Source organism: Bombyx mori, chromosome 4, assembly GCF_030269925.1.
Source record: "Bombyx mori chromosome 4, ASM3026992v2".
In the NCBI taxonomy this organism is placed as follows: Eukaryota; Metazoa; Arthropoda; class Insecta; order Lepidoptera; family Bombycidae; genus Bombyx; species Bombyx mori.
In genome coordinates this window covers 4452436-4478023 of record NC_085110.1, presented here as the reverse complement: position 1 = coordinate 4478023, position 25588 = coordinate 4452436, and the positions used below count along the sequence as shown (strand labels likewise).

Below are 25588 nucleotides of genomic sequence, written 5' to 3'. Positions count from 1 at the left end.
GATCTATTTCAAATTCTCAATGAAATTGATTGTTTCATACTAATATAAAAATCAGTGGTTTTACGGATGTTCCGTTATAACTACTAAACCATGCATCCGATTGACTTGAGACTTATCCATGTAGAAAATACATGTACTTAATGGATAGGCTAATATTTATATGAATGTTGGACTCCCTACACCAGTTGCGAGGGTGTTAATGATGAGAATCTTTGTGGGGCTGAGAAATAATAATGTTAATTGTAAATGCCCAGCGAAGCTGACGGGTACAGTACAGGTATTATATAAATTATTGTAAACAAAAACGAGATTAATGAAAATTAGTTTTCTATTTCATTGTCACGGATTAATTTTTGGTTAAATACTTAATGATTATTAATGAATTATTCTATTTAACGTGATTCAAGAAAACATTTGATTTGTTTTATTAAAACGCGTTTTTCATTGCAGGGCGTCCGGTAGCGCTGTGATCCTGGATCCTCGCATGGTGTGCAAGAAAAATCGTAGGACACGAGGTAGACTGGCTCAGATCTGCAGAAATGAAACCGGCTTGGTGAAGGAGATCACTAAGGGCGTAACCTTGGGAGCCACCGAGTGCGCCCATCAGTTCAGGAGCCGCCGCTGGAACTGTACTACGCAGAGGCGGAGCATGAGGAAAATATTAATGAGAGGTATTTTTTTTGCCATAAATAGGCATAGGAATGTGGACAACATGTCCTTCTTCAAATGAGGCTTGCGGAGAGTACTTAATGGTATGTAGTGGCTTGACTCTGCCCCTGACATTGGCGACGGTGACCACTTACCATCAGGTGGGCCGTATGCTCGTCTGCCTACAAAGGCAATAAAAAAAGGTATTTTTTTGCTATAAATAGGCATAAGAATGTGGGCGATATGTCCTTCTTCAAACGAGGCTTGCGGAGAATATTTAATGGTAGGCAGCGGCTTGACTCTGCCCCTGGCATTGTTGACGTCCATGAGCGACGGTGACCACTTACCATCAGGTGAGCCGTATGCTCGTCTGCCTATACAGGCAATAAAAAAAAAAGGAAAATACCACCTAGCTGAATATAAGCGTGCGTCTTAACACAATAAGCCGAAGTTCCGATTTCCTTTATTCTTTTCTTGAAGGATAATGGACACGCGATTGCTTCGCGGTAAACGTATATAGAATTATGATAAATACAGTTACACGCTTTGAACATATTAGGAAATTCAACAAATCTTCTTACTTTAGCTCCAACTAATTTGATGGCTTAGGCCAGCATCGTTATTAGAACAGGTAAATTTTAAGTTAAGCTAAGTTCTACAAGTCAACACTTAATCAAATTTCCTTGTGAAGTGTATTAAAATTGTATTTATGATAGTACATTCAAGGCTACACATTGTTACAGAGAATGGCCATTCTTCAAATCCCGGTCATATATAATTAAAACAAAAATCTAAATGCAGCAATATATCACGGGACGTCAATTAAAGCCCATTAAAACCCAACACACAATAAGTTGGGAGCGAGTTTTATTATCTGCGAACCATTAGCTCAGTGAATCACAACATTTATTGAAACGTGAATTCTATTTACGATCCTTCGACACAAGCGTTCGACAATCAATAGAAATTTTATCGAAACGACCGCGATGAGTTCATCAACATTTAAGATACAGTAAAATGCGGGATCAGGTCTGCTACCTGCCGCCTTTATTAGTTGTCGTACAAAAGAATGCAAAACGTGTTAAATCGCACAGATCGGTATCGGGACCTAATTCGATTAGACCGACAGAGTTGATTTTATGCGAGCCCTCGTTTATCTAAATGCACACGTTTAGGGATGTCTAATTTATCGATACTAATAATGTGATATTGATAAAACATCACATTATGAATATTCATTATTTGAAATTAAAAAAGGGTGCGTGTACTTATATACGCACGTAAGAAGTTATACTTAATTTTTATTAAATTTATTTCTTTTTTTTAATTTAAATTTTAATCAATTTGTAAAAAAAAACGATTAAACAACTTCCTCAAACAAGCATATTGGATATCCCTTTTCTTGACATCGTATAAATTCGGTAATTCTCGGTACGGTTCGGAAAGTTCACCTATATTCAAACTCGCCAAGTTACGTCAGCCGTATTGTAATGAGCGATTTAGTGGGCAACTTCATTCTGTTAATTTTGTGTCACGGTGCGCGCGCATCGTAAAATTTCACTCTCATAAATTTTTCATAACGCGCCTAAAGAAGGATAACTTCAAAATTTTGCTTCTATGTTACATTACATACATACATATTACATATTATATTAGTTTTATAGTAATTACTAAACAAACCTCGCGCGCATGGCTGGAATAAAAAAAAAACATTCAACGTTCGATCTCTTCATAAATATGACATTGCGTAATTAATAAATAATTAAGTGTTCATTATTATGAAGGCTATGAAATTTGATTTACGTCCGTTTTTTATTAGCCTCGATCGTGCTTATGAATGTATGAAGGTTCGAAATGAAATGCCATTACAATAATTCAACACCTACACTCGATATCGACATAGGGCCAGCACTACGAGCCGATCATTCGTCGACTCCGAGCATTCATTACGGATTCATTAGCGTAAATTAAGTGGTATTTGTCAAAATCTCGTGAGCACACAAAATATTTATGAACCGAACCACCCCGGGGTATTTGGAGCATTCCTCAATAACTCATTCGCGACCGTGCCCACACCTTTTTGGGAGCGGACTTTATAAAAATAAATAAAAAATAAACCCAAATTGTTTATTACATATATACACCTATAAAATATACTGTCGGAAATTACAAGTCAGCGTTTATTTTTATGACTAATTTTGGCATCGACAGCCGTTTTGCTAATGTAAAAATACATTAATTATGTATTTTATTAGTGGGTACGATAGCTTAATTTGAGGCTTTGTTTTGTTCTTGATCCCCATTTGGCAAAATAACATCGCATCATCGTTTTATTTCTTTAGTTTATACTTTAAGGATTACAATACATTTTCGAGATAAGTATGTCGTCTTAATACCAATTTAATTATTTAAGTTGATTGCGTGCGTAGGCGGTGGGGTCCTTCGGAAGGGAGAAGGAAAAAGAGGTACGGTCAACAAATTAGGTTAAAAGGCTATAAATTGATGCGAACGGCAGTGGGTGGCGCGGCTGAAACGTACGACGAATCTGAATTAGTCCCAGATTTTATCACTTCATGACAAGAAGTAACAAAAAGCATAGGATGTGCTTTTTTTTTTTGTAAATGAAATTAGCATTATCGTGATTAGCGTATAGAGCCTCTGAGTCTGCTAAGAGACTTAGATGTTTTGTAGCGTATGTTTCATGGGAAGTGTTCTGATTATTTCGAGATGATTCCCTCTACATCCTGTTGATCCTTTTACGATTCGGTTCTAGAATGAATTCCCATACACGGATTTTCCTGTAACGTGTCCTTCTTCAAGCAATGCTTGTGAAGAATACTCAGCGACGGCTACAAAGCCCATATAAAATATCAACTTTTTTTTTTCTCGTACTTATGCTGATAGCCTTGAGAGGCTATTTCAGCTTCATAACATGTAGGTGAACTCACGGAGCCCAAACCGAAAGTGTTGCTAACATTGACCCTAGCAAGAGCAGTACTTCGCAGAATCTATCATCGGATCGGAAACGAGACCCACTGAGAAGATCCGGCGAGAAACTCAGTGGGCTGTGTCTGTGGGTTAATTCGCTCGTCGAGCCCTTCGTCGCAAGCGACGGGTTCGACAAGGACGGTGACCGGTGCTTGTGGTACCTAAAAGCACCGTTAATGGATCGGGAGGATCCGTAATGACGTGTTAGAAATCAACATTTCCCTATAAAGTTAGTAACGATAAACTTGCATCTACAACCAAGCCACGAATTTGTATTTCGAAACCTTTGATCGAATTAACCAGTTAACAAAAAGTAAACAATATTGTCAAAATAAAAACTCTTTTTTTTTCAATAATCCAAAATTAATTACACGTATATATGTATATACCAAAAAAAATCAGCCTGTATCAATATACATATGGAAAAAAGATCATCGTTAATCGGTCCCTTTCATTAGTAAGTCGGTGCATTCTTCGCTTCGTTTTTTTTTATATGTGTCAAATCTTTATCAACAAAAAAGGACTTTATTCTTATTTAAATTTCTTTATCAGTAACCGTCCGATTACCGGTGAGCTAAATTATATTTCACTTATCCACTTAATGATTTCCATGTGATGTCCGTTCTCTGTGTAATGATTTAATGACACAGAGCGTGTGAAATTTTAATGACGACTACGTACCTCTAAAAAAAAGAACATCAATAATATTATAGTATTTATGTGAAAAAATAATGATGACGACTTCTAAAAAAAGAACATCAATTCATATAATACAATAAATACGGTATCTCTAAAAATACAGTGATTAAAAAAACTTTTATATAGATGAGTAATCATAGTAATATAATTCTTCAGTTTCAACAGTAAATTAATGTCAATGTTCAATCAAAACAAAGAGGTCCGTACGTAAACTTTAAGTGTAACGATATCAAATCGTAAATACCTCGACACCTTATCTGACTAGCGTCGACGGCTAGGTTGATTTTCACTTAAACAAAACAGCCTAATTAAGCTATAAACAAAGCCACAAACACGAACTCCCAAAATATTGGGATCCAAGGCCCTATACTAATCTCGTAGGGCCATTAACTGTCGGCGGGTCGCCGCGAGGAGTCCGCAGAGGCTCGTAAAGATTACCACACGATAACCTGACTACTGGACCCACGAGACCTCACACATGCCCCGAGAGGCGCACATAAATACCCAAGAATGGCTTCATATCGACAAAAAACTCGGCGATAAATTTGGCGCCCCTCAACACGTAAATGTTCTTAATTATAGTGTAACATCCGGGGCGCGCGTCGTATCTAATCTGTATTCTTACGGCCGATGCCCGTCCAGGCTCTGAGATTCGAGAAATCGACACTCATTTATCGATATATATGATTGACTTCGGCAACTCACTGATTCAGCTCATTAAAAAACTCTCGAAACTTGACTTAATTGCTTAATGGAAGCTCGTAGCTGACACTGTTCGAATGACGTGTCAACTGGTACCTATTGAACATCGACACGTGAATTTTAATACACTCGTGTACTGAGCAAATGTAAAGACGTATTAAAATAAAATAAAACGTGTGGCACTCGGAAACTGCCGCGGTAAAGCTATTGCATAGCATTTTTTATCAACTTATGCAATTATAATTAGACAATGATAATTTAATATTAAAACAATAATAAAACAAGACCACGCTATAATAAACATTAATAAAAGCAAAACCTTAACTGTCCCCTTCACACTCATAACCTAGACCACGCGAGAGAGAGATGGGCAGACTTTTCATGATGCGCATGACGTCACGCCACGCGCTTATTCACAAACACTACACAAGCGCAACGTGTGAATGTGTTGAACGCGAGCTACATGGTAGGCGGAGTGAGGGGTGTTAGGTTTTTTTCGTTACGGAATTTCATGATTCGGTCCTCACGCTCAAGGCCCGCGATAAAAGCTATGCAATAGCTTAATATCGTGTTAATAAATCCTTGAAATCCGCGCTTTATTTTATTATAGTCTTCACGTGTCTGACAAACGATCGCACTGCCCCGTATAAGGAAGAGTTACATATTTATAAGCGCTTTATACAGAACATGTCAGCTCTGCTTGTGTACGGTAGAATAAACAATAGCTCTTGTTATTTGAAAGTCCAAAAATCGAGCGAGTAATCGACATCTCAACCGCCAAAACGTTTTAAAGGTATCGGTATTTTTTTTTACTTTTACTCATTACACAATCTTTCTGTATTATCATACCATAATACAATAAATTTTGTTGTGACGTCACTTTTCTACGCACCGGTTTCAAAGTAAAATATTTTACTGGCACCTAATGGAGTTTTTGACTTTGTAAATGTTTCGGAACTAATCAACTTTTTTTTGTGTGTTTAATTGAGGAAAATAAAGGAAGTCGTTTTGCTCGGTATTCCACTCGCTTGACCGATTGCGGCGTGTCACATACGAAATTACCGAGCCTGGCAGCATTTTATTATATCTTCAGTTCCACGACAAGAAATACAATTTTAATTGGGTCTAGTTCGTTTCTTGGCTTGACATTAAGTCTTTCGGAATTTACTAATCTCCGTAAGTACTTATGGTATTTACTGGGATTAGGCACGTCTAAGTAACACCATCCCATTTCTGCCGCGAATTTATACGTTCAAGTCTGAAAGTAAACTAATATATTGCAATAATCGAAACTATAATAAAATAATCGAATCAATGATCCGTTGTCTCAAAATTGGTGGCTTCGCGTTCTAATAGGTACCTACCGTATATCGCTATGTACATCAGCTGGGTGGCTTTTATAACCAAAAACAAAAAAGCTATTCTTGTTTAACATACATAATATAACCCACTTCATAATTGGAATAAATTAAATTTTCTGTGGTGTCATTCTAAAGTTAATTTTGTCGTCAATGAATCGCGTAACTGTTGTAATATTTCCAAATGGACACGTAACGTTACCCTTGTCGTGGCCATCCTTCCACGTTAATTAAGCGTTAAGTAGTAAAACAAAAGCTAACTGCACGAAGAGGCCGGTAAAATTTTCCGTTGCACCGATGAATGCATTGACAGAGCTAATTATTCTCATTAAACCGGCACAATCCATTCAAATTAGCCATCGGACGTAGTTGAATAAAGTACTGAGTGAAGTATTGAATGACGCTCGGCCCCTTCCGGTGGGTGGTTGATGTCACAACACGCAAAAGCGCGTCGCGGACTCACGGCACCGCATAATGAACCGCTTACTCGCATTAGCTTAAGAAATTGACAAGTGAACAATAGCGAGCGCGAGGGAAAAACGAACGCGCTAACTACAGAAAGAGCCGGACAGTGTCGTATCGTATTACGAACGTAAAATATCCGGGGCAACGGAATGAGAAACGACCGCTTCGTTTAAATGGTGGGTACCATTTAAAAGGGGCTTGTGGAGAGTAATAAGCGGTAGGCAGCGGCTTGGCTCTGCCCCTGGCATTGCTGAAGTCCATGGGCGACGGTAACCACTCACCATCAGGTGGGCCGTATGCTCGTCTGACTACAAGGGCAATAAAAAAATAAAAAAAATATCCCTGGTACGGGTTCTCTCGGGCGAGTTCGCGTGCGCTCGGTAGCGTGAGAAAGCTCTTTATTCGGCGTCCGCTGCCCTGGGTTTCGACGTCCATAAATCAGAACCACGCTCGTATATCGGGCACGGGGTCCACAATGGCCCCGCGCTGACATCCCTGACATTGACGCAATTGCTCGCATGCGCCTGCGCTCCAAGTCGACAGCCAACGTTACCGCCACCCTCCCCTCCCCTCTCCCAGCGCACTACCTACGTCGGCCTGTATTTATAGCGCTAAATATTTAAATTAATCAGATGAGATAAAACGTTCGAGTTCGTGGACATTCCGATGCGGTCGTCTCGACATCTCGATGTATTGTCTTTTCGTTCAAGAGGTAAAACCACGTCTCTGGCTATCTTTGTAATGTACGTTATCCGATATTATTATCGGCGTATATCAATGAAATCATCTGTAAATATGTATCATATCATTGGTAATCATCAGTACTAATATAATAAAGAGGCAAGGTTTGATTGTTTGTTTGTACTGAATTGGCTCCGAAACTATTGAACCGATTTAAAAAATTATTTCACTGTTGGCAAGCTACACTATCCCCGGGTAACATAGGCTATATTTATTATATTTCCAAAAAAATTTGGTTCCTCACTAAAACTCTAATAATGTAACCCAATGTGTAAAAAAAAGTTGCAAATGTATCTGGGCTCCAGTAACCACTTAACATCAGGTGGGCCGTGAGCTCGTCCACCCATCTATGCAATAAAACAAACAAAATGCAGTGTGACGTCGCGCCACGCGCTTATTCACAAACACTACACAAGCGCAACGTGTGAATGTGTTGAACGCGAGCTACATGGTAGGCGGAGTTGGGGTGTTAGGTTTTTTTCGTTACGGAATTTCATGATTTCGGGCTCAAGGCCCGCGTTAAAATCTATGCAATAGCTTAAAAATTACCTAAAATTCTTTACATCGCGTGTGCTACTACCCAAGCGAAGCCGGGACGGGCCGCTAGTAAATAATAAATCCATAAGTATGGATTTATTATTTACTAATAATACGGATAAGTATCCGTGGCAACAAATACATAATATGTAGCAATACTAGTTTTATCGAGAGTGTTAAAAACAAAAATTCTGTCGCGTTTATAAATACGAACATCTCACTGATTGCGAACTACTTTCTCGATCCTATCAAAAGAGACGCTATCGAAATATAATTACATTGAATTTCCGGGCAATAACACTTTTATGCGTCCTTCTCGTAGTAATTATCGGGCAATCTAAGTTTTAATACGCCATCACGAGTACGATTTAATTAGTGCAATTTGACATATTAAATATCGAATGTATACGTTTATTGATATTTTAGTGGCGGAATATATACAAGAGCGGCTCCTTCTTAACGTAAGCGGTAATAAAGGCTGTTATGAGCGTTTTACGAGCGGCCCGGAGTCCCAGGACGTAGGTAGCGGGTACGACATACATGTTTACGACCCGGCCCTGTCCGACATACGATACTCGCACGAGGCAATTGTCGCGTGTTTCACTCGACATGAGCAACGAGGACGGACGGACAACGTGGAGGAATTTCGCTGGGACGTCGCGATAGCTGTTAGTTTTCTCCGTCGCGCGAAATCGGATATTTTCCGACAAATCATTCGCGGTGACTAGGATATGTAACGTTTTGATTTACGGCCCTCGTGCGGACAGAACGTCGTGCTTCTTCCGAAATCGAAAGCCGGCAGCGAAAGTTTTTCTCGATAACTTCAACTTGACAAATACGACGCGAATCCCGGACCTAACTACGTTCGAAACAAACTCTATCGCGAGAGACCGCAATGTAAAACCAACAAAAAGAAACCTACCTTCATTTTGCACGCAATGACAATCTTCGTTATGGTAATAAGTCGTTCTTTTTTAATGAGCATCGTCGATAATACAAAATCATGTGTTTATTAAGCGCACCGGCTGTGTACAGATCGGGCGAGCGCTCGCATCCATCTCAAATCTAAAATTCCTGAACAGAAGTGCGTGAACAGTTAATTTAAAGTCGCCTCAGACGACGACTCCGATCCGTATCGAGAAGCGAGTTTCAGTTTATCAGTATCTAGCGGGAACGTCCGTTCGATATGCGATGTGTTACAATTGTTAAGATGTAGCGTAATCCAAAAAGGAATAAACCATAAGTCATCTACAACTTAGCACCACTAATCAACTACTATTTTATTAATACATAATTAACATTATTTTTGTAAATAAGAAGGCCAGATAAAAACAACAACTTTCACTGGATTCTAAGACGATCGACCTCAAAAAAGAATATTATTATCGAAGGCATTTTAGAGACAAGACTTATAGCCATAAATATAATGTGACTAAGCAGAAGAATGAAAGACGTGATCATACTTGCCCATTTTCAGATATAAGGGGGGTCTGATTATTATAATACAACTGTTGACCTACTTTTGTAACTAGAGCGTGTCATAGATTCTTGACAAGAATAGGAGATTGTTCTACCAGTGCCAATATTTCCAAATGTGTGGGTGAAACCAACCCACCCATGCGGGCTTAGAAGACGTCCTAAGCTCAGTATCGCTTTAAAGCGATAATGATTTCTATTTATATAACTGTCAAAACCTACATCTTGTTTGAAAAATCTCATTTTTCTCGTGCCTTGTGCCAGTTCGTTATAAATAAAATTAAAATTGCAAAATTCTCAGCAATTTCACATATGGGCTTGAGATGATCGCGCGTCCGCCCGCGTTATCTTCTCAATTTGACGTGTCCCGAAGGCATCCTCGCGAAGGTATATCAACATAATTTATGGGATTATTACTAGTGATTAATGTTTAAACGACTACTTATAGCACTTGAATATTATACTAGTTCTACGGCCGCTAATCGATATCTCGAATGCATTTCGAAGCTAGTAAATATTGTATGTAATCGATGCGGATACTATTCTATTCATCCCTAAGCTCTTATTCAGAAGCGCAGTTCGAAAATACCAGATGTGAAGTGATGAAATGCAAACGTTTTCAATTAATCGTATTAAAAAGCTCACCAAACTATCTTTAATACTCAAATCTCATAATCAAGACAGCGAACTCAACAGGCAATAGATCAGTGCTCAATCGCTTTAACGAGCAAAAAGAATCCTATGCTGTCAGCAAACTAGACTCAAGATAATTAATTACGTATTTCCTTCCATAACTGATCGCATGGCCATCTCTTCGACATTCATATTCGTGTCGTATGCTACGTCTCAATAAAGTACAGACATTATGCTCGCGGCCGCTAATACAAAATCAGGTTCCAACTATTCACGAGAAAATCGTTGGCAGCATTTTCATGAGATGCCCACGTAGCTACCGCACGTGCGAGTGATTGACTGGAGCTGAGTGGCGGAACGACTTCCAAGTATTTTGATCTCGCAAAAACCTCGAGTTATTGAAGTCCTGCAAGTTTCAAGTGTGAATCGATTTGATTCCATCGGTTTTATTGATCGATCGACAATTTCACTGAATAATTCAAAGGACACGAATACCGAATTCCAGAAGCTCTCGTGGCATCGGACGCAAAAAAGGACAGTTCCGACGCACCAAAATATTGGCGGCGGTCGACGTCGGGCGGACTGCGAAGCTTAACATATTTTGAGGTAAATGTCCGATAAAAAAACAATATATACAAAGTTTCGGTGATGAGAACGTCATGTCCTCCGTTCCCAACGACATATTTCGAGTCGGGACCGAGTTTTGCGATAATTACAGCGCATAACACGGGTGGAGCGCTCGGAATGCGCGGCTCTGAGCTCACCGCCGCGGATTTATAATGACGAGCGAGTGTCGCGGCTGCGGTGCTCTATCGACAGCGCAACGTCGCAGAAAAACTGCGGCATGCGCAGGGCGGGCCCGTTCCCAAGCTGCAGCCGAGCCTCCCACTCCCTCGGCATTCCTCAGACCGATAGCGAAAAATCTTAAAATTGGCATTCCTTTCATAAAATCAGAGGACGAACGCTCAACAGAAATTCGACCAGAAATACCTATAAAAATTGCTCGTCGACGGGCTGTGACGAGACGTAATTACGGATCCGAATCTGGCCTGGATGGGTGTGCACTCTCGCTTTTTTGTCGCACGTCAATTATATAAATTGTTCGTGCAATAAATTTTGCTGTATCTCTTTGGACGGGTGGCGGGTTGGCGGGATGGCGGGAATGCGGCGAAGATATGCCCGTCGCAGTGCATACGGGCCCAATTAGCATGGGATCGATAGGCACGGCCGATGCCGATCTCCTGTCAACTGCTCCGCATTGCGCAAGCACACCGCTTATCTAATCTCGTACATAATGAACGTTCATCACACGTACTACCGTAGATGAACAGTATAAATCTTAAGTTAATACTTAATAGTAAAGTAGTAGTAATGATGCTCATTATATTTAAATATGTGTACCGGTTTCAAAGACCTTCACCTCATTTCTGTATCGAAAAATCTTATCACTCTTAGCCACTTGGCGATAATGTGTTTCAGTTTTAAGGGGAAGATTTTCAAGGGGGATATTTGTTCAATTCACTTGAATCTGAAGTCTTCATGTCCTAAAGGATGAAACATGTATCGAGCGACTTTTCCCAGACTCAAATCATTTGTTCACGAACAACTTCCACGATTCAAGAATAACATTCTACAGCAAAACAATTAAAGCTTCGATATTTATTATAAGACCTAATTTACTGGAGTGGGGTAGATTATGAAGTCCGCAAGAGAGATACCGCCAATGGGCCTATGTCTGTCGCGAAATAGTCATGCATTCAGTTTTGGAGACAGCCAATGCCCCCTAGGGCACCAACTATCGCATTTGTGAGCCTATATCTAGACTTCATTCATCAAAAGCCAATTCTAAAAATATTAAATGAACTGAATAATATGATACTATGTTTTGAAATGTATCAGGTCATCGACCCGCTTTAACAAAGCGTGGATGATGTCCAACGCATATTCAGCGAGAGAATGGTGCAGCAATTTTCACATTATACATGCACTGTGAATATTCATCAGACATCAGTTGACCTGCCATTAATTGTTATAGCCAGGTGCCTGTTAAGACGTGACACACTGCTCTTTGGGTTGTACAATACCTTAATATATTATGCATTGTATTAAGCAGATCAGAAACTCAATTGTGGGAACTAGTACTCAACAAGTATTTGACTCTCTTTACACGACGTGCTAGCCAACTCTCTTTAGAACTTTTCGAATTACTTAGCATCAGCTGGATGATAAGCTCGTACATTGAAAGCAATAAAATATAAAACTTGTAGAGTTCCCACATTTGGAGCTAAAGATCGAGCACGTATAATATTTTTTTTTTAAATACCATATACAGAAGATTTTTTTTTTTAGATTATACAAGGAGAGTTTACTCTTAGCCATTGTAAAATTATCGACAGTGTTATTGGATTACAGTTAAACAGCAATTGGTAGGCAGCGGCTTGGCTCTGCCCCTGGCATTGTTGAAGTCCATGGGCGACGGTAACCACTCACCATCAGGTGGGCCGTATGCTCGTCTGACTACAAGGGCAATAAAAAAAAGTTTCAATTATCAAGTTTCAATTCAAGCTTCAAAAATGGTCGAATCAACCTTTTTTTTATGGCTTAGATGGATAGACGAGCTCACAGCCCACCTGGTGTTAAGTTGTTATTGGAGCCCCTAGACTTCTACAACGTAAATGCCCCACCCACCTTGATATATAAGTTCTAAGGTCTCAGTATAGTTACAACAGCTGCCTCACCCTTCAAACCGAAACGCATTACTGCTTCACGGCAGAAATAGGCGTGGTGGTGGTACCTTACCGTGCGGACTCACAAGAGGTCCACCACCACCAGTAACCTAATCAGAACATGCTTTTACGCCAATACGTACATACATAATTACGAGCATCAGATAAAAAGATCTAGTCAGTTAAGATAATTAGGGTACTGGTACTAAAGACGATTTTCAAGAATAATCAGTAGCTGGAGGAAGCCTGGATAGCACGCTCCCGTCTTCTGATTAATAACCGAACAAACCATAAATGTTATGAAACAAAAATCAGGGGTCAACGAATTCACGGCCTATATGATCTTGACGTATCGTGTTAGATCCTTTAGCCTATACCTAAGCCTTTGGTCGCGTTGTTGCGCCACATGAGCGCCGTTCACGAAGCCCGTATTTCACATCAAAATGTTTATGGATGGGACCTTCGATTCGTGAAGCCCATAGACGTTTATTACGAGGCCCGTGTGAATATTGATTTTTAGGTCAACAGCTTCACATTGTGTTCGAGTACGTTTACGCTTTATGTTTCGTTTGGCTCGTTTCAGTTCTAAGCCCTCAGATGACCGCACCGAATCCGACGCGTCGATAAAGTCGGCGCGATGCGTGAAATAGTCTGTATTGTTTTGCGGGATGAACATTGTAAGCGTGTGTACCGTATAAGCTAATAAAATGTAGCAGTTATTCTAAATGATTATATCCCATGTATGTAACTTCATTAAATAGTTTTTCTTAATATATATTTCGTCTTTTATTTGTGAGGGCGTACGGGTCGGTTTTCGGCCACGTTTACCGCGAAGCAGTAATGCATTCGAGTTTTATGGCGATGCAGCCGTTACATAATTGAAGCTTAGCGTAGCGACCTTCACGTGATGATATCTATAAGCTTCTGTGACCAGGTGGGTCGTGAGCTTGTGTAGTAATAAAAAAAGTTCAAACTAAAGATGAATCAATCGCGTATCATGCCAATCAGCCCTTGAAAACTCTTAATAAAATATAGGCCAACTACATTAGTTGCATTTTTAAAACAGATACGAGAGAAACTGGTTTCGTGAACGCCATAACAGCGGCTGGTGTCACCTTCTCCATCACAAGAGCTTGTACTGCTGGGTCTCTTCTGGAATGCTCCTGCGAAAAGGTATTACTATCCTTCCCTATACTATCCGTATACTATAGAATACTATCCCAGTATATAGTCTGTAATACGCAAATCTCACTTTTAATATACAATTTCCTTTTATAAATTCCCGTCGCAAGTTCTGTTCCATCTCCTTTTATCTGAATTATTATAAAAACGTATATTATCACGATTGTTCATAAAAATGAAGAAACCGTCAAATGAGATTGGTAAATTTAGAATTTCACTGTAATTAAAACTTCTATAAGGGCATACCAAAACCTCGTCGTGGTCATGATCCGGTGGACCCACCGCCGACACAAGAGTCCAAGAACAAATGGCAATGGGGCGGATGCAGTGACAACGTACGGTTTGGCCTCAAGAAGTCCAGAGAATTCATGGACAGTCGCTACAGGAAACGGAGCGACATTAAAACTCTCATCAAACTACACAACCACAACGCTGGGAGGTTGGTTAGTAAATTTTTTGGTAGACGTCAACTTGTCAACCACAACCAAAATAGGTATATTTTCAGGAAGTTCTGCTGATTATTTTTCTCGATTTCTGGTCGTAACAAAATAAAAGTCGTATAAACGTAAAAAGTCTTTCATGAAGTATTTACTTGCAATCACAGAGTTTAAGTACAATGTTACAAATTATCTCTAGATGCCCTTCGGGGGATCCTCTCGACTAATAGTAAAGAAAGAGTTCTGCTCAAATTGTATTTTATGGTGAATAGATGATGACATAATCATCTCATACATAGTTTATTTCTTAAAACATCAATAATATAGGTATATATTTATACGTTACCATAGATGGTCCAAGTAATATGTAACAGCAACTATTTTCTTCGACAGGCCATTAAGAACAATATGAAGATAGAGTGTAAATGCCACGGACTTTCCGGTTCCTGTACCTTAAGGACTTGCTGGTGGAGAATGCCTACATTCAGGGAAGTAGGAGATAGACTGCGTGACAGATTTGAAGGTGCCGCTAAGGTGACTGATTAATGGAGTCTTTCCTAATTGTTTTTTTTTGTAATTCATTCGGCCTATTGACGTTTCATAATCAAGCAAAAATGGCGGAATTAGAAATAGATTAGAATGAAATATCGCACATACAATGATTATAACTGGAATAAATAAATAAGATCCTTTTACATGGACGACAACGAATATATTTGCCATAATAATTACAACGGTATGTTTATTGGTTTACTTTCTTAGTCCCGATGGATCTAAATATACCTATATGCACAATTGTAATTTATGATCTTTTATCCAGAAAATTGAAGCATGTTCTAGTTATTGCGAATACAAAATTAACACGGATGAAAGCAAGAATAACGTCTAGTATGAATTTTTCCATTATTGGTGTATTTCTCTGTAAACAGTTCAGCGGCCCTCATTATTGTTACGAGATAGGATTAATTTAGTACATATCGCTATGACATGGGCAGACGAACTCACAGGCTATCTGGTCTAAAGTGGTTACCAATTAATCATTGGAGCATTTACGGCTTAAATCATCTAACTTGTCAAACTATTTCGCTGCATATTTTTAGTAGTCTTTGTGTGATGAACGACAAATACCAAACGAATAAGCATAAAATTGAAATGAAATCGGATTTCAGTAATAAAATACATGCGTAATACATTTTTGTACTAAATATTATTTATTAGGTCTACAAATTTTTACCTCACCATTTTTACATTTTTTTTTAACTCACAATTTACTAGAAGTTAATACATCGTTTTTGTATCAGGTGATTGCCAGCAACGACGGTGACAGCTTCATGCCAGAGAGCCCGAGCATAAAGAAGCCAGGCAAGAAAGACATTATCTACTCAGAAGAGTCGCCGGACTTTTGTGCGCCAAATTTGAAGACCGGCTCTCTAGGCACCCAGGGAAGACAGTGCAATATCAGCTCTGCCGGCACCGACGGTTGTGATCAAATGTGCTGCCGACGAGGCTACGTGGAAACAACCATTAACGAAACGGAGAACTGCAACTGCCAATTCAAATGGTGCTGCGAAGTTATATGTGAAACATGCAACGTAAAACGAAACATACAAACATGCCTTTAATGTGATAGATAATTATGTATTTAATGTTTATTATTTTTATTAAACAAATTATAATCCCATTTCTTTTGGTTTACCCTCTCAATCTGATTAGCCGTGATATAACTAAAAAAATGTCATTCAATAATGATTAATATCATCATCATTACTGTGACTTTGATAATCAGAATCTTCCGATACCGGAGTATGTGTTTCGTCGGAAAAATTTATATATAGTTCTTTTTTCTTCCCTTTTTTGTTGGAATTAACTTTTTTTATAATAGGCTTAAGTTGTTTATATACTTTAACGGTTTTATTAACACTGGTAATATCATTCAAGGGCTTTTCTTGCTTATTTAATGTAGTTCCATGGAAAAAAAGCTTTCTGCATTCATCCAGGCTTGGTGTTTTCTTCGAAATGATGGAGTTGTACAACATTTTTAGTTTAAGGACATCGCCACTACTTAGACCATTATTTTCGGTACTTTGTGATTTCAAATTTTTGTCCTGAGGAAAAATGAACTGCTACTGATTTCTCGAAAACAATTAATATAAGCTGACTGAGGTGATTAATTTATTAACAAACATTACCTTAATTCGAATAGTTGCTTTTCCGTTGGCAGAATGTTTATGAGTGTCGAAGTGACTGGCACTTTCAAAATCATAATCAGCTTTATGAAATAGCCAATCCTTATCGTTAACTTTATTAAACAGGTATCTTTTATCTGAAATTTGCGAACAAGAATCTAATGAACTTAACCGTTCATAAAAATGATTATGGCATTCGGAATTTGTGCCTTGCAACGTTCGGAAACACTAATGTTCTACTCAAATTGGTTTTATGCGAGAGTCTGTTTTTGTGGAACCCTCGTCGCTGCCACAATAGAGGTTACCTCCCGATCCGATGTTACGATGTCCAACTTTTCTAATCAAACGCATGACTACGTCTAGGTACAAGTAGATAGAACAATGGTACTTCCAAAACCACAAAAGAACACATACAAGTGATATTATTATTGAAAAATTCTGCAGGCTTGATTATTGAATTCGTAGTGATCATATTTTAGGTACGTTTTTATTCAGAAAATTGGTATATACCCTCAATATCCAACCCTGTCATGTTTCAACCGTTCAAAATACACATTTCCATTACACTTAACATTACACACTACACGCGTACACTTAACATTACACATAAACTATGAATGTACTACGGACTAGGACCCTGGTGGATAGTTAGTGGTTTCCTAAAGCCTTTCACAAATTTTATTATCCTCAACTATAACGAAGAGAGTGTAATGCTTTAGTTTACCTGGATTTATATTATCAGTCACAACTTCGATATATTTATCTCGATCTGGTGCGTTATGCTGAGCTGGAACCCCAAGAATGGACAACACAGCTTCTGCTAAATCATTTTTTGTGGACAAACAGTCATATCCGAGTGTTACGTGCTGGGAAAAATTTATGAACCGTTTGAATTCACATCATGTTTTCAATTTTAATTAAGGAACATTAAATGTAAAATAGCTTACTTAGCTTAAAATAGCAATTATTTAGAGATAATTCTGGAAATGAGCTGAAGTTCCAAGGACGTGTAAGTTGTGAAGGCTATGAGCACTGTTATGCATAAGGGGATAATAATCGAATAATTCGTGTGCAAAATCTTGCGGTAAATTTGAGATTATCCTAATTTTACCAAAGTATATAAAACATTCTGACTCACTTGTACTCCTTTAGTTGTAAAATTGCTTACTGAATGATCACCACAACCCAAAAGCCCTTGTCGGTTGACGAAGAAAACCCATCTAGTGTCGTTATCAGACGGGGGACTTGGTAATTCAATAAAGTTAATCTGTGTTAGACTGTTTACGTCATTGAGGAAATTGCGTATTCGATCTCGAAGAACTTTGTCTGCGTGATTTAAAATCGGAATAAAGATTAACAACAAACACCGGACTTATTTGTGGACTGGCTAAATGGAAAACATTTCATAATCAACCATAGCTAGAGATCCACTGCTGAATATAGATACTTCACAGCGGCATACAAATTCGCATACACAATACGGTTGGAAAGAAATTGCTCTCAACGCGTTCTTAGTATATGTTCCAGAAAGATCCACTATTAAAGACAAAAGAGGTTGCAAAGGTCACAGGAACAAAAAGGAATGTCACCATGAAATTAAAATATGTACTCATAAAACTGTTCCATTAACAGGTTTGTTCAAATGGATCAGTATTTTCTGTTGATATTATTTTAGAATTGCATACTTCGGGTTTTTTTATTCTATTTTGAAGTCTGCTTCCCAAGCGATTCTGCTGACGCAACAAAAATACCTATTTGTCAAGAAAATCTAAGAATACTCTTCTGGATTTGTAACTTTTAAAAAATAGGATCATGTCACTGGTCTAATTAGGAAAATTTAAAAAAAAGTTGCTCTAGTATTTTTTATGATAAATTGAAATAAGTTTGTAAGAATTAAATGTATCCTACTTTTTTTTTAATAATTAGGTGAGCACCTCCAATTTCGGAGTTTGTTAATGAAAAGTTAGGGAATGAAAAAATACCTTTATATGAATCAACATCAATCAAATAGGGAATCACTCCCTGTGGCCAGATTTTGAATTGCTTCATCTCCGCATCTGTCAGATTCAAACCTAGTTCTTTGGAACCGATTTCTTCATCGCTATCAGGCTGATTGTCAGGCTGCTCTTGGGAAATTACAACTAATTGATTTGTCGCAGGCAAATGAAGAGGTTTTATCAATTCAATGTTTCCGAATTTCTTATCCTTAGAAGCCGCTGTAAAAGCACTTCTTCAGTAAACAAGTTATAAAACAAGAAACCTCGTCATGCCAACCCTAATAACATTCAAATACGTAACGTCAAAACTACTTCGTACTACTTCGAATGAATATAGTAGCTCTTTGAAAAATTAACACGTTATTTCGGATCCTCCCGATCCACTAACGGTGCTTTTAGGCGCCTCAAGCACCGGTCATCGTTCTCGTCGAAACCGTCGCTCGCGACGAATGGCTCGACGAGTAAATTAACCCACAGACACAGCCCACTGAGTTTCTCGCCGGATCTTCTCAGTGGGTTGCGTTTCCAATCCAGTGGTAGATTCTGCGAAGCACGGCTCTTGCTAGGGTTCGTGTTAGCAACGTCGTCCGGTTTGAGCCCCGTGAGTTAAGGTTACGCTGAAATAGCCTCTCAAGGCTATCAGCATAGGTAGGATAAAAAAAAATTAAGAAGAAGTTTACAAAACTCTGAATGTAATTTATTCGTTTACAGAACCAGAAAGTAAACGAAGTAGACTTTTCTAAACTAAGATCTCGTTTTTAAAAAGCTTTTGATTTTATAGTACTCCTATCTGGAAGTATTTGATTCTCTGACGAGTGGACGACCCAGCGGGAGTTAACTGGTTAACCGAACTTATAGACATCATAGGATCATGTCACTTGATGACTTCATGCAATCTGACCGAAGCATGTGACTGCGTCGCGGCAGAAAAAAACAGCTATAATACGGTACCAACTTATAATACGCCATATCAAAAGCAAGGCTTGTAGGTAGCGGCTTGGCTCTGCCCCTGGCATTGCTGAAGTCCATGGGCGACGGTAACCACTCACCATCAGGTGGGCCGTATGCTCGTCTGCCTACAAAGGCAATAAAAAAAATAAAAAATAAAAATGCCAATTACGGCCTGTTTGACAATACGCTTTTTAAAATGGCCTCGTTTTTCGCATGTCTCCCCGCGTCCGCATTACAAAACTTCAGATAAATTCGTAAAATTTTTCAATCACATTCCCCTAATAAAGGCAAAAGACGCTGCAAAGTTCGCAGGAACAAAGAAGGATGTCATATTCATCGTCAAAATATCTACTCATAAGATTGATGGGCTTAGATTTAGTAGAAACAGTTGACGGTTATCTGAATTGGAAAACAAAAATATTCGATCGTACAAATAAAACACTAAAACACAATTAACGTCCAAGAAACCTACCGGTTCGATAAAGTGAAATTATTGTACAGAGGCGAAACAAACGTGTCGAGTCACAAAACATTTTTTATCAAACTGAAATATGTTATAAAAATGGAATTATCATAAAAAACTAAATTACATCCAGATAACGTTTTATACCATAGAATTTCAACAAGTTTATGTTTTTGCTGGCAAATTTTTCAAACATTATTTTCAAATAGCTTGCTTCAACGTGCGGCTTCGCGCGTTTAAATGTAGAAAAAAGAATTCCGTAGTATGTTTTGTAAGTTTTATGGCGATCGGTGGATTTGTTAAGACGTGAATGCCGTTAGAAACAATTAAAATTACTTTCGCATCTCTAATGTTATTTGTATAATATGTTGAAGTCGTCGTGGCCTAAAGGATAAGACGCCCGGTGCATTCGTATTTTCAATTCAATTTTTCTAATGAAATACGTACTCAACAAATGTTCACGATTGACTTCCACGGTGAAGGAATAACATCGTGTAATAAAAATCAAACCCGCAAAAATTATAATTTGCGTAATCACTGGTGGTAGGACCTCTTGGGAGTCCGCACGGGTAGGTATCACCACTCCGCCTATTTCCGCCGTGAAGCAGTAATGCGTTTCGGTTCGAAGGGTGGGGGTAGCCGTTGTAACTATACTGAGACCTTAGAACTTATAATATATCTCGAGGTGGGTGGCGCATTTACGTTGTAGATGTCTATGGGCTCCAGTAACCACTTAACACCAGGTGGGCTGTGAGCTCGTCCATCCATCAATGCAATAAAAAAATAAAATAAAAAATAATAATAAAGCACGGATTATACATTGCATTGTACTTTGTGATACCATGAAATGTTACGACACAATCAAACGCGTGCTTTCTTTATGCGTATAATTAGGAAAGTACTGTGAGCTCGATTGGCATCGACTTACTTTTCTAGTTTATGGATATATCTAACTGGGACTATTCTTAAAAATAAAATTTGGTGAATGCCCATAGAATAAAATAATAAAAATATATTTTTTGCGCCGCACGCAATGTAACACAATTATAAAATAGCTCACGCGTGGGGTTAACGACCTCCAGAGAACACGGGGCACCTATGTTTTCGTTCCGATGCGGGTCTACGAACCTTCAACACATTAAAACCAAATAGGTAAAGCTCAGTAAATCCATACATATAAGTGCTGTAGTTAATAGCCTTTTTCGATTTCGGGGATTGTCTCCTTGCACTTCCAATAACAGCGAAAGACTGCTTCGTATCATGAGCGCGTCCACCCCCCCAAAAGACACTAAGTTTTTTTTTCCTACTTATGTTGATAGCCTTGAGAGGCTATTTCAGCTTTACCCTAGCGCGTAGATGAGCTCTCAGAGCTCAAACCGGAGTTGTTGCTAACACTGGCCCTAGTAAGAGCAGTGCTTCGCAGAATCTACCACCGGATCGGAAACGCGACACACTGAGAAGATCCGGCGGGAAACTCAGTGGGCTGAGACATTAAGGAAAAGTCTTAACTGTATTGAAATAAAGTCTATATCTACCATTACACGAAACGAAACGAAATAAAACGGTTCTTTATCTCAATCACAAGCCAAACAAACATTTCAATCAAAAAACTATATGAACTCAAAACCATAGGTATGACCAAATCGATGGGGTTTTGTACGGATGCAATTCAAACTACTTGTACTGTTAAATCTCGTGTTTTATCATCATTACATTATTTCCGACCGTTTCTAATACTACCGTCTATTTTAACACAATAATCAAATGTCGAACACTAACAAACACCTTCACTGATCGAAAACAAACACAATAAAGTATAATATTATTGTTTAATATATACTATATTGCCAGATCCCTGCATGTCTTAGATTTAAAATTGGACCCGATAGGTGGTGCTGCAATCGGGTTCTAGGAATTATTTTCAAGGCAAAGCAATGTGCAATGCGTATTGAATTCGTCAACACAAAATAATTGTGGTAATATTTTATCTAAATATTTATGTATGTGGTATGCACTGCATCAAAATAACTTCTCTTTATAAAAGGGAAACGTTTCAGGACTTCACTATAAAAATGTGCAGGACAAAGGACAAAGCAATTAAGGTGGTAGCTATCATACATACAACACAAGATATTTGACAGATGCCTGAATCTCGCTTACGACATTTTCAAGATAAGCTTGCATATATGTATACAAGTTCCGAACAACATCATTCGGACCGTCGGTCTATCGAGCAAATATCCCCCGCTCTGTGAAGAACAGTGAAGATTTTTTTATTGCCCTTGTAGACAGACGAGCACACGGCCCGCCGGATGGTGAGTGGTTACCGTTGCCCATGGACTTCAGCAAAGCCAGGAGCAGAGCCAAGACGCTGCCTACCGCAACATCTTCCCTTTGTCGTGAATCTCCCACATACTTTTTTTTTATTACAATTTTTTTATTATTAAACTACTGAAAATTTTCTCATGCATATATTAAATACAGTATAATTTTTAAACGGACCATTAAAGAGATCGTGTGTGTGAAAAATTATTCATGCTACTTCGAACTTCAGGCACGCGATTCTTATCGATTATGACACATTTCTGAGTTTATAAACATAAATTTTCCTTTGGAGCCGATATCCGTGAGAACGTAGCTCGAGGCCCATCCGACCACCAACACCGGTCGAGTTTTCACCTACATACCGTTTCCATACAATATTAAACCTTAAAACAATCAAAACAACTGCCGTTTTCCTTGTGACGCTCCTTGGAATATAAACGATGAAGACATAAAATTATATTTTTGCAATACACAGCAGGACTCTGATAGTTTTTTTTCTCTTCTTCTGAATCTATTAAGTGCAATTAAATTGTGGTCGATTATGGAAAATTGTTTTCATATACATATATATGTACTGCTATTAGATATTTTAGTACTTCTGTTTTTTTAATACACGATGTAATTTTTTTCATCTTGGATAGAATTCGCGAAAATTTATCGAGTATGTATTTCATTGGAAATATTGGTATGCTAGCCTACGAGATTCGAACACAGGTCCTCTCGTATCGCTCGTTACGACTGTGAACCGGACGTCTTAATATTTAGTCCACGACGACGAATAAATCATATCATGGCATACTTTTATTTTTATTACAACGTAATGCCACCATCTACCTACTTTGAGATACGAGTGCTAAGGTCTCAGTTTTAACCGTACAACGGCTGCCTCACCCTTCAAACCGAAACGCATTACTGCTTCACGGCAGAAATAGGCAAGGTGGTGGTGCCTACCCGTGCGAACTCACAAGACGTCCTATCACCAGTAGGACCAATACGAAGCATTTCCTCAAGCTTTGCAGAGGTCAGCGCAATGATACACTAAAGACCGCTTTGCAAGAATTTCGAGGACGTCATACCTTAAACTTTAAAGCTTAAAAGATAAAATGCCAGTTATATTCGCGTCAAGCGATAGTACTATGCTGGTATTCAAATCCTGGAGGCAGGTACTACTCTTATAAGGAAATGGTAACTACTAAGTCTTTTTTTATTGCTAAGATGGGTGGACGAGCTCACAGCCCACTGGAGCCCATAGACATCTACGACGCAAATGCGCCACCCACCTTGAGATATAAGTTCTAAGGTCTCAAGTATAGTTACAACGGCTGCCCCACCCTTCAAACCGAAACGCATTACTACTTCACGACAAATCTGAACGACAATTTGTCTGTCTGCACAAGAAGAGCCGCGGTACGTAAGGAAAGGCGACGTCTTGTGATGTTCACCATTATTCGAACTTATGACCACGACCATTCTGCCAAGAGTGCAAATGACTGAGAAGGCGACTACTTAACGCCGAGGGAGCCATTTTTTTTATTGCCCTTGTAGGCAAACGAGCATACGGTGCACCTGCTGGTGAGTGGTTACCGTCGTCCATGGATTTCAGCAATGCCAGGGGCAGAGCCAAGTCACTGCCTACCGCAACCTCCCAAGCCGTGACCTCAATCACCCATTTATCCTGTGGAAACACTGCAACTGGCCTCTGCTCTCAGCCCAATACGACTACCCAAAACCAAGGATGCTCTATTCCAGTACTGTCACAGAAATTATGGGAATGGAATTTCGGAAGGAGGATTAGAAGAGCAGAGGCTTCACACTCAAAAGACTGAATGGTGGCGACATTCACATTGTGGGCTCCGATAACCACATAATCACCAATCAAGAGCTCATTCACCTGAATATCATCACCATGATCATCTCGACTTATAGCTGTCCACTGCTGAAACTAGACCTCTCCAATCTATCTCCAATGCGTCCGGTTCGCTGTCACCTGCATCCAACGTGTCCCAGCGATTTACACTAGGTCGGCAGTTTATCTGGTGTCCGTCCCAGACTGCGCTTGCTAATACGTGGTCTCCATTCAAGGATCTTTCTGCCCCATCGGTCGTCCGACCTTCATATTCATTTCATTCTTCACCTGTTTATCCATTAAAAAATATAGATGTCGGGCGGTTTGTTCGTGTATACAGGGGATTTCAGGGGCGATAAATCGATCTAGGTTTTTTTTTATCGCTTAGATGGATGGACGTGCTCACAGGCCACCTGGTGTCAAGTGGTTACCGAAGCCCATAGACATCTACAACGTAAATGCGCCACTCACCATGAGATATAAGTTCTAAGGTCTCACGTATAGTTACAACGGCTGCCCCACCCTTCAAACCGAAACGCATTACTACTAGCTACGAGTTATTTTCAGAAAATGTTGTTTTATTCGTGTTTTCAATTACCAACTTTATCGATAATCAACTTAAACATAAACTTACTTTTTTTTATTGAAAGAAATTAACAAATAATATAATATCAATATGTAATTCGTATTTAAATATAATTTCTAAAAAATGCAATTTATCAAAAAAAAAAAATATCGAGCAAAGCTCATCCTCTCGTATAGTTATAGAAGCTAAGCTTAGAAGTAGGGAACGGCATCCTCGGAGATATTGAAATTAAAAATTAAAGCACTGAAAATGTAGGGTAGATAGAAAATTAAACGATGAGACGTTGTGTGATCAATTTTTTGTATTTTTAGTAACAACTAATCAATAATTAATTATAAATACATACACTAATGTACAACCAAAGAATTCAGTGAGGCTTTTTACATTTGAAACGACGTCACTCGACGTATTTCATTACTAAAAAGAGGTACTTACATATTTTGTTTTTCTTAAAGAACAATAGGAATTGAGATTCAGTTGAGTTCAGCTGACTTTGTTTTTATCAACTAACATTAACAATTTTTAAAAAAATCTAAAAATGACATAAATAATTTAAAAAATCAAATAATGAATATTTACACACGTAAAAATTAAGTTAAGATTTTTACAATGGCAATACTATTTTGAGTAGTGTTAAAAATG

The 25588-nt window shown here is 38.7% G+C and overlaps 1 protein-coding gene and 1 long non-coding RNA gene across 2 annotated transcripts in view; one reads left to right on the top strand and one right to left on the bottom strand.

The window, feature by feature from the left end:
* LOC101741216 (protein Wnt-6) overlaps positions 1–16273 on the top strand; it is a 46761-nt gene extending 30488 nt beyond the window's left edge. Inside the window, exons 2-6 of the mRNA XM_038010714.2 lie at positions 451–671; positions 14040–14146; positions 14395–14598; positions 14986–15126; positions 15894–16273. Of these exons, the coding sequence (XP_037866642.1) occupies positions 451–671; positions 14040–14146; positions 14395–14598; positions 14986–15126; positions 15894–16214 (994 nt within the window). The 3' untranslated portion in view covers positions 16215–16273. The remainder of the gene's footprint in view (positions 1–450; positions 672–14039; positions 14147–14394; positions 14599–14985; positions 15127–15893) is intronic.
* The window catches only part of LOC134198741 (uncharacterized), a 434518-nt gene that overhangs the window by 17155 nt on the left and 391775 nt on the right, over positions 1–25588 (bottom strand). The gene's annotated exons all lie outside the window — the stretch shown is intronic.